Source organism: Dipodomys ordii, unplaced genomic scaffold, assembly GCF_000151885.1.
Source record: "Dipodomys ordii isolate 6190 unplaced genomic scaffold, Dord_2.0 Scaffold82, whole genome shotgun sequence".
Lineage (NCBI taxonomy): Eukaryota > Metazoa > Chordata > Mammalia > Rodentia > Heteromyidae > Dipodomys > Dipodomys ordii.
Genome location: NW_012267298.1, coordinates 5,970,197 through 5,980,218, shown reverse-complemented (window position 1 = coordinate 5,980,218; position 10,022 = coordinate 5,970,197). Strand labels below are relative to the sequence as shown.

The 10,022-nt window shown below is 44.3% G+C and overlaps 1 protein-coding gene across 1 annotated transcript in view; it reads right to left on the bottom strand.

Moving 5' to 3' along the window:
- Positions 1-10,022, bottom strand: part of Tg (thyroglobulin) — a 185,934-nt gene that overhangs the window by 71,080 nt on the left and 104,832 nt on the right. The window contains exon 41 of the mRNA XM_013025192.1: positions 8,605-8,807. Coding sequence (XP_012880646.1) covers positions 8,605-8,807 — 203 coding nt within the window. The remainder of the gene's footprint in view (positions 1-8,604; positions 8,808-10,022) is intronic.

The following is a 10,022-nucleotide window of genomic DNA, read 5'->3' as shown; positions in this document are numbered from 1 at the left end:
TCTCAGACACTCAGTGGGTTTTGAATTCTTAAGGAAGCTTGTAACTGGAGGGCAGGGGCAAGGGTTGAAAGCAAAACTATCCTGGCCAAAGGTATTTCTTGTCTTGGGATTGCTTATCATTCTTGAAGGCAGGGATATGGGTTGAATGAGAGAACAATTCTTCGTTGATCACTATGAAAATTCTATGTCTGAGCTGGGTGCAGAGGCTCACACTGGGGAGGGTGAGATGGGAAAGACCATAGTTCAAAGTCAGCCTGGGCAAAATCTTAACAAGATTCTATCTCAATCAACAAACAAACAATCCAGATGTGTTGGTGTACACCAGTGGTTCTAGTAATGGCAGAGGTTCTAGATAGGAGGATGGAGACCTGAGGCTCACCCTGGAAAAAAACAGAAGACCCTACCTGAAAAATACATAAAAAGCAAAATGTGCTGGAACTCTCATCCAAGTAGTAGAGCACCTGCCTCGCAAGCATAGTGTTCTGTGTTCAAACCCTAGTACTGCCAAAAAAAAGAGAAAAACTCATTTGGTACCCAAGCTACCATTCTTCTTAGAATCCTTTTCCACAAATATTTTCAGGACACTTATTCAATAGACTTCTCTAGGTGCTGGTACTGTCGTGGTGGCCACAGCCGCTGATGTCACAAATGCTGGTGTCATAGATAAGCAGGATGCTTTCTGAGGAATTGGAGTGACATGCAGACAATGAAACTCCTGCAAGAAGAGGCAGCATTTGAGCTGAGTCCTGAAACAGCGCAGCACATAACTATGTACAGAGGTATTATGAAGATGACAAGGTATCAGGGCCACTCCTGCAGGCAGGAGAGGGTCTGCAAGGACACTAAGAGATGGAGAGGGCAGCCAGCCCCGGAGGTGCTAGGACAGAGGTCTGCCCTCAGGGTGAGGAGGCCTGCAGGGTCCTAGCAGAGAAGGGGAAAGGCTTAGAACTTTGTCTGAGAGAAATAAGAAGCAATGGTAAGGGTCTAAGAAAGGGAAGTGGTGACATCTCATTCAGGTGTTTGAAAGGTCTCCTGGTTATTGTGTACTTTCTACTATGTATGTAGACATACATATGTACTTTCTACTGGATTATATATATTCATATATATATATATATATATGAATATTGTTAGTCCATAAAAAGGAATTTAAAGCCAGGTGCCGATGGTTTATGCCTATAATCCTAGCTACTCAGGAGGCTAAGATCTAAGAATCGTGGTTCAAAGCCAGCCCAGACAAGAAAGTCCATGAGACTCTTATCTCCAATAAACCACTAGAAAACTGGAAGTGGCACTGTGGCTCAAGTGGTAGAGCGCTTGCCTTGAGCTGAAGAACGCAGGGACAGTGCAGAAGAACACTCAGGAAAGTTCCAGATCAATGTATTTCCCAGCACCAGCATTTCCAACTGAAGATTCCAAGGAAGAATGTGATGCCCTTCACAATGCCAGGCGGGCTGTGCTATATGAAGGAGCCTGCTTCACAACCCATCATGAAAAGCTTTTGTTCCCAAGCCCAGAGTTCAAGCCCCACGACCAACCAAAACACAAAAAACCCCTAATTTAATTATGTTGTTAGCAAGACAGTAGATAGAACCAGATAGGAAGTGGCGCTATAGCTCAAGTGGTAGAGCGCTCGCCTTGAGTTGAAGAGCTGAGGGACAACGCCCAGGCCCAGAGTTCAAGCCCCACGACTGACAAAAAAAAAAAAGAACCAGATATTATAGTGTTAAGTCACATAAGGCAGGTTCAGAAAGACAAATAGCTCAGGTTCTCTCTCATATTTGGAATCTAGACCCAAAACATTACAGATGGCATGAGTAGTAAAAGGGAGACTGTTGTAGGGGGTAGGAAAAGGAAACAATATGGTTTGAAACAGCATCATGAGACCCACTGAAAGCATTAAAAGCAATAATAAGTGGAAGGGGCTAATAAAGACGAATAGAGGATCAAACCTAATATATATGTATGTATATATTTACAAAAACCCACAATGAACCTTAAATTAATAAAAAAGAACAAAAAAATGCAAAAAATAAAAAATATTCAAGGGACATTTGCTATTTTTTCAAAATAGCTGATTCATAGCTTTTAAAGTAGTATGGGTGAATTTTATTAGTGGAAATATAGTACATTGACCAAAAAACAAAGATTAAGAGGAAACAAGGCTGTCTTCTAACTCAAGAGCTCTGAGTGATGATATCCAGGATTGACAATCTTCAAACACTAAGATAAGCATGGTAGGTGTCAACCTGAACCCCTACAATCAGGAAGCAGAACAAGCAGAAGAGAGGCAAGCCAAGCCCAGGCAAGTCCAGCCTGCTTGTAAGGAATTCTGCCGGAGGGGTGCCCGTTGTGGTAAACTCTAAAGGGAGGGGGGAAGGGGCAGCCTTCCTCTCTCCAGAGAAAACTCAACCCTGCAGATGAGAACAAAGCCCTTGATGACTCAGAAGTGCCTAGAAGAACCAAGGGAGCAGAGTAAGAAAATAACCAGCTCTGGGAAACTCTATGAGAAACCAAACAAGGAGTTTCTTCCTTCATTAAGATGCTTTGGCGTTGGGTCTTGTTATAGCAGCTGAGCAATGGGTACAGATATACTGTACTCATAAATCGCTTTGTTAGTTGGCAACTCCTTTGTAAAACTACTTAAAGATAATACTGAAAAGAAAAAAATATTAAAAATGAAGAAACCTGATATTATCTGTGGAGGATGAAGTAACCTCACAGAGAATCCTTTGTAGCCAAAAGACATATTCAAAGTGAGAAGAACACTCAGGAAAGTTCCAGATCAATGTATTTCCCAACACCAGCATTTCCAACTGGAGATTCCAAGGAAGAATGTGATTCCCTTCACAATGCCAGGAGGGCTGTGCTGTATGAAGGAGCCTGCTTCACAACCCATCACGAAAAGCTTTTGTAGATAAACATTCAAAGCTCCATATAAAGACTTTGGGAGGTCAAAATTCTATGTTTATGGCTCTTGTGTTACCCTAATTTGTAGATGCAAGACTGGACATCAGAAAAATTATGATTTTCTTTTTCTAAAATTAACAGATAAATTCTATGAAATTGCACTCAGATTCCCAAGTGGAGTATGAGAACAGCACATACTTCAGTAACCTCATTCTGAGATTTGGACAGAAATATCCATGCCAAGGTCTAGCTGGGCTAGTTTTGAGTGAGGCCAGCGCAGAGAGGGCATTCACTCTGAGATTTCACAGGATGTAGAGCTTTGCATTTAAACCACCTTCTCCCTATCCAGGTCTTGGATGAGTGGGTGCCTGTGCAAACTAGGCATGCACTAGGAGAATGAAACTTATGCAAGTTTTCTCACCTATAATCCTTACCACTCAGGAGTTTGAGATCTAAGGATCACAGTTTGAAGTCAGCCTGGGCAAGGAAGTGTGTGAGACTCTTATCTTCAATTAACTACCAAAAAACCTAGAAATGGAACTGTGGCTCAAGTGGTAGCATACTAGCCTTGAACACAAAATCTTAGTGTTCAGGACCTGAGTTCAAGCCCTAGGACCAGCACCAAAAAGAGAGAGGGGGAGGGAGGGAGGATGAGAAGGAAGGAAGGAAGGAAGGAAAAAAGAAAATAAATGTACGGCAGAATTTCTATTCTTCTCTTAGCCAAAAGGCAAGAAGCACTGGACAGAATTTCTAAAAACAAAACAGAAAACAAAGAACTGGGGCTGGGAAGTTGGCTCAGTGGTAGAGTGCTTGCCTTGCATGCCTGAGGCCCTGGATTCAATTCCTCAGCCCACATAAGCAAAAAGAAAAAAGCCGGAAGTGGCGCTGTGGCTCAAGTGGTAGAGTGCTAGCCTTGAGCTGAAGAGCTGAGGGACAGCGCCCAGGCCCAGAGTTCAGGCCCCACAACTGGACCCCCAAAAAAACAAAAACAAAAAACAAAGAACTGGTAAATAAAAGTCTCTCTGATAAGATGAGATTTCCTTTGTGTTGAGAGACTTGGAAAATCTTGTTAAGTCACAGCTCTTCTGTGCCCTGAGGAATGAGAAGTATTGAATGTTCAGGGCACACTGGATATGCTGAGCACAGAACAAAGACAGAAAGGCCTTCAAGGAGCTGTGGCTTTCTGTAGGTGTGATATAGCCAATGCACCTGCAGTGGGCAAGTCCTGCAAGTACCGCCATAAATGAAACAGGAAAGGGAGCAGAGAATCTCATTCCAGGCAATTCAGGAGGCCAAGGGCTGTCTGGAGGGATACAGAATTGGGGCAATGCAGTAGGTAGAGTGGACAGTCTCTCCTGGGGCAAATTCTCCTCTTCCCTTCCTTAAACCAGCCAGGAGCTCAACATTGCAGAACCCATGTTTGTAACAAGTTCCTTTCCTCTAACCTGGCCCCAGGGCGGGTAAAGTATGAGGCTTGCTTCTGTTTGGAGGTGATGTGCTGAGGCAGAGGAAGGGAGACATGAATGTATTGGGTTCCTATGGTGAACAGGGCACCTTGCAAACTTAACCATGCTGCCTTCCCGAGGCCTCAGGAGACAGAAGTAATCATAGGTTTTACATGAGAATTGGGGTGGAAGGTTTTTGACCAAGGTCACCATATTTAGCTAGGCCTGCTGCCCCCCGCCCCTCTCAGTTTGGGCCTTTCCCTTACCTCTTACTTATTGAGACACTGAATTCCTACAAAACCAGCCTCAGGGACACAGGATTTGGCTTTAGCATTCAGGCCCTAATGAAGTCCTTTCTTTGCTGAGTGTCCTTTGCCAGGTCCCTAAACTTCCCTGACTTTCAGATTTCTTGTATTATTTTATACTTTATGTTGTTTTTTTTTTTACAGGAAACAAAATAAAGACCCTGTGCCAACTAATGCGAGGAATCCAAGATAAGATATAGCATTTTATAGCCCAAACTGTGCTAAACTAATGCAGGCCATGAGTGGCCATCTGAAGTTGCTTTTGATGGAGGTTCCCACGGTTCTCGCCTCCAGATTTACAGACTTAAGATTTTTACCAAAGAATAAGTTGCTAACTCCCATCCACTCCCCAAGCATCTGTTGATTAAGAGTATGCTTACAAGATATTTCTATATTGAAGGCTTTTAGTCCTCTCGATTTCATAATCTCACACACATCCAAGGACTTCTGGGAGCCGTTGTGAAAGCCACTTCCAAATTATTAAATGGAGTGAGTATATTTTTAGACACACTACCTTGTTAAAACAGATTCATTTCTGAAATTCCCCAAACACCCAAACCTAAGCCTAAAAGAAAAGCCTGCCTTCTGGGTCCCTTTGAGGCACTTGGGTGCCTCCTGGGTCCTAGTGAGTGCTGGGTTGGTTGCTGAGAAGCCCCTGGAGAAGGCTCTCCAGGATCAACTCAGAGAGAGAAGTTTGGTTTCTATACCAGGATGCCAAAGCTGTTATTCCCTTCCTCTAAGACAGACCAACTTGAAGAGGAAAAATGCAGAAAACCAGAGCCAGTAGACAAGAATCCCAAGAAAGGGGTGTGGATGGGGGATCAGAGGCTAGCCTGTGGTCCACAGCCCTTGGCAGCACCATCAGGAGACTGGCCCATTCACTTGTACACTTGCTGCCAAGAGCACCTGCTCATGGCAAGCTGTGCTGAGTGTGATGTCCAGGGCTCTGTGGAGAGCAAGGTACACTGCTGCTTGTTCTCTGGAGCTTCTTTGATGACCAAGCAGATGTCCTAAGAACAATTAATCACTGATGAAAATTGTGATACATGCTGTACAAAAGAAGTCCCAATACCACGGCTAGAGCAAAAGTCAAGTTCTAGGTTGGAAGGTTTTCCTAAACAAATGGGCAGGCAAAGGGCAAAACGAACCCAAGCCAGCCGAATTAGCTCCAGGGAAAGAGATCCTAAACCATGCCTCTCCTGGTCACCCCTAGAACGTGTGGGGACAGCTACGTGGTCACCGTTGCCAAGCCACAGAAGGATTCTGTCCACGGTGGTGATCTCCATGCTGCTTTGTCTTTCCTTCACTTAGGTTATTGTACAGTCTCCCTATTGCTTCTCTGCCTCTAATGGAACCCTCTTTCAGACACCCCCAGGAGCTCCACCTCCTCTCTAATCCTGCCCATGACCACGCCTCCTGGCTGTTGGTTTGATCTTAGGTGGTAAGAAGAGATCAAGTTTTTTCTAACCAGATAGTGGCATATGATGGTAGAAACCAGTATGTCCCCAGCTTGTTTTTTTTTTTTACGATAAAACTCCCTACTTAAGGCTTCATGTATACAGACTATATCTGATACAGATATGTAAAATTATGAAATGCCCACCTTGCACATGCTAAACCCCGAAGCACATCCTAAAAATTCTAAGCTGAGCACCAGTGGCTCACACTGGTAATCCTGACTATTCAGGAGGTGGAGATCTGAGGATCATGGTTGAAAGCCAGCCCTGGCAGGAAAAGGCTGAGAGATTTTTATCTCTAATTAACCACAAAAATCCAGAAATAGAGCTGTGGTTCAAGTGGTAGAGTGCTAGCCTTGAGCAAAGAGCTCAGGGACAGCACCCAGGCCCCAAATTCAAACCCCAGGATTCACACACACACACACACACACACATACACACACCACACCACACACACACACACACACCACACACACACACATCTGTTGATCATAATCTTCATTTCCCTAAGACCAGACAACTACCATTCCTATGATTCCTCCCACATTTCCACAAGCCTTATAAAATCTCAAATCCATAGCAACCTTGATGCTGATACCCACAGATTCCCTTAATTAATTTCTGCTTTTTCTATTAAAGTCATTGCTTTGCTTCTTTACTTTTGTGTGTATTTCCATTTAATTCCTTGTTTGAGATGCTAACACTTCAGCCCAATACAAGATGACAAAAGGATCATCAAAGGTAGGGAGGCAGATTGGCAAGAGGCACTGATGACTCAGAAATGGTGACAACACTGATGCAACATCAGACATGAGTAAGCAATGTCCTTCTCCTTTCCTCCTGATCAAGGGTGTGGGTCCCTAGAAGACTTGTGTGTAGCTACAGGATCAGAATTGCCAATGAGGAGCTTTGTCCATTAGGGTGGTTGTGATGACTCTTCATTGTTTTATAACCCTACTGTATAGTCTCCAGAATGTTTCTCTGCCTCAACCTCATCAAATCACTTTCCACCCAGCTCCAAGGGAGATCTTCCTCCAGAGAATATCTAAGCTTAAAAAGTCTTCAGTGGCACACCATGCTCACAGCAGCACTATTTATTATAACCAAAGAGCAAACAACCAGATATCTATTAACAGGTGAATGGACAGACTGACCAAATGCAGTTCATCCCTGCAATGCAATTCTGTTCAGCCTGAAAGTGGATGGATTTTTCTGACAGTGTTCTACCATAGATAAACATTGAAGACAAAATGCTAAGTAGAATAAGCCAGACACACAAGGGAAAATCTCACACAATTCTGCTAAAATGAGGTACTTAGAGTTGGTAAATCCATGGAGACAGAAAGTAGCTTCTAAGGGGCTCAGTGGATAGAGTGAGAAGCTAACCTTTAGTGGGTACAGAGTTTCTAGTTGGGATAATGGTAGATAGTGAGCGTGATTACACAGCATTGCGACTATGCTTCATGAACAACATAAAAATGGATAAAAATCATAAAACAAAAAAAACTGTCCCATAAACAAGACACTTGCATAGCTCTGCATACATTCAGCACAAAGCCTGAGCTGCCCAGGGAAATCTGGCCCTCCTTTGTCCCACAATGTCACCCATAGAGCCCATCCTCCATCCGTTCCTCACACCAGGATCTGCATGAGGTTAATGCCTTGCAGCCTTCAACATTTAGCTCAGATATTCCAGAGAGTGATCTCCAGAGACATATTCCTCCCACTTCCTCCTTTGTTTAAGGCTTCCTCTTTGACCTGCTCCAAAATCCTTGTACAAATCTTTATATTAAGTGTCCCCATGCCCAGTTCCTGCAAACCGCATAGGAGATGGAACATGTTTTATTTATTGGAGCATTTCAAGTAGCTGGCACAGCATCTTGCTCAAGCTGGAAGCTGGAGCTTGCTCGTTAGAAGTTAATGTCAGAAGCATAAACACCAGAGCTCTCATACTGTGGCCAGCCAGCTTATTTCTTTGATTGCAGTTTCTGTAATCTTCATCATCATGCGCTATAATCATCATCATCATCATCGTATCAACATTAGAGCTATTATCACTACCACTATGTCTACCCTCATCACTACCATCACTATCATCATAAACGGCACTATCTTCATCATCACCATTGTCAGCATCACACCACATCATCACTAGCACCACCACCATCATCACCATCAGCAGCACTATCATCCTCACCCTCCTCCTCCTCCTCCTCCTTGTCCTCATCCAGCAAACATCTCAGCCTGCTCAGTAGAATCCTGAATAGTCAAGTTCTGTTTTTGGCTTCCATTTGTTGATACGTACACCAAACTCTACTGAGGCTCTCTGAGGAAGCACAGATACTTTGAACATGAGTGGGAATAGTTCTCAGCTTCCTGGATCTAATCATACCTGGGAAGAGAGTGATAGCAGGATCCACACCCAGCACAAAAATAAGAGAAGACCCAACTATGGAAGCCAGACCAAAAGCAGGGCAGACCACTCACCATCAGAAGAGCCCTCCGGAAGAGCCTGGGGCTTGTGGCCCTTGTCACAAGAAGGTGGATGCTGGCTACGTCAGCTCCACCCCGGTCTGCTGCCAAGGTCACACGCAGAGGGTCCCCACCAAATGCTCCAATGTGAGTCTGCACCCAGGTCAGGGCTGCCACCTGATCCAACAGCCCCCAGTTGCCAGTCGCCTCGCTGGAGCCTGCGGAAAGGAAGAAAGCTGTTCGTCTTTTGTGATTTTACAACTTTTCATTTAAAAATCACACCAGGAATCAGTGGCTCAGGGCTGTAATCCTAGCTTTTCAGGAGGCAGAAACCTGGAAGATTGCTTTTAGAAGCAGGTCTAAGAAGGAAAGTCTGTATCTTTGATTAGCCAGCAAAAAGCTGAGCTGGTCTGTGGCTCCTGCTTGTAATCCTAGATAGTCAGGAGGCTGAGATCTGAGGATTGTGGTTAGAAACTAAAAATCCATGAGACTTGAGGCTCTAATTGAGCACCAAAAGAGCTGAAAGTGGAGCCATGGCTCAAGGGCTAGCTTTGAGCAACGAAGCTCAGGAACAGTATCCAGGCCCTGAGTTCAAGCCTCAGGACTGGCATAAACATAAGCTGCTCTGGAAAAGCACAAGACACCAAGTCCAATTCCTGGAACCAGTAAGAACAAAAGCAAAGCAAACCAAAAACATAGTACTGCTTAGGTCAGGCAGGGGTCTCCTCCAGGGAGCCTGCGCTCTGGTCCTCAAGATCAGTACAGGGAAGGACATGGGGAAGAACATGAGCTTTGATCTGGTCTGACTTCCACCTTGGCCTTTGCTAGTTAAGAGACCTTGAATATTATTAGCACTCTGAGCTACAGCATCTTTTTTTCTTTGTGGATTTCTTAGGAACTAGAACTGTATGCTCAGTTCCTCCACTTGTCTCAGCGATCTGAGGGAAGAAGATGGTCCCTGTCCCACATTTCCCGTTGCAGTTTGGTTCTCTCAAACACTGGCCAAGTCAGGCTGGGGCTGTGGATCTCAGGCCTTTCCACTGCCTATAGCCTTAACAGTATGCAACTGAAATGATATTTCTTTCCTTTCCACAGAATTCAAGAACCATTCACTGAGGTTGGCACACTACAGTTTTAATGAAATATTTGAGACACAAAAGAAGTATAGCAAAAATAAACATTTCTCTTTATTTTTGGAGGATGAGACTTGCCTCCCCCTTCTGATTGTGAGTCCATGCATCCGCCCTGCCATTCTGTTTCATGAACTTATTCTTCTGCATCAAACCTTGAAGCCTGGCTCTGGCTTCATCTGAGGTTCGCACCCTTCATTTCTGACTCTGTGCTCACCAGGCTCCGTGATTCCTATCTCAACTTGCATGTACATAGCTCTTAGGCCTCCAGAAGCCTGACCAGCAGACCCCTTACAGGTCTCC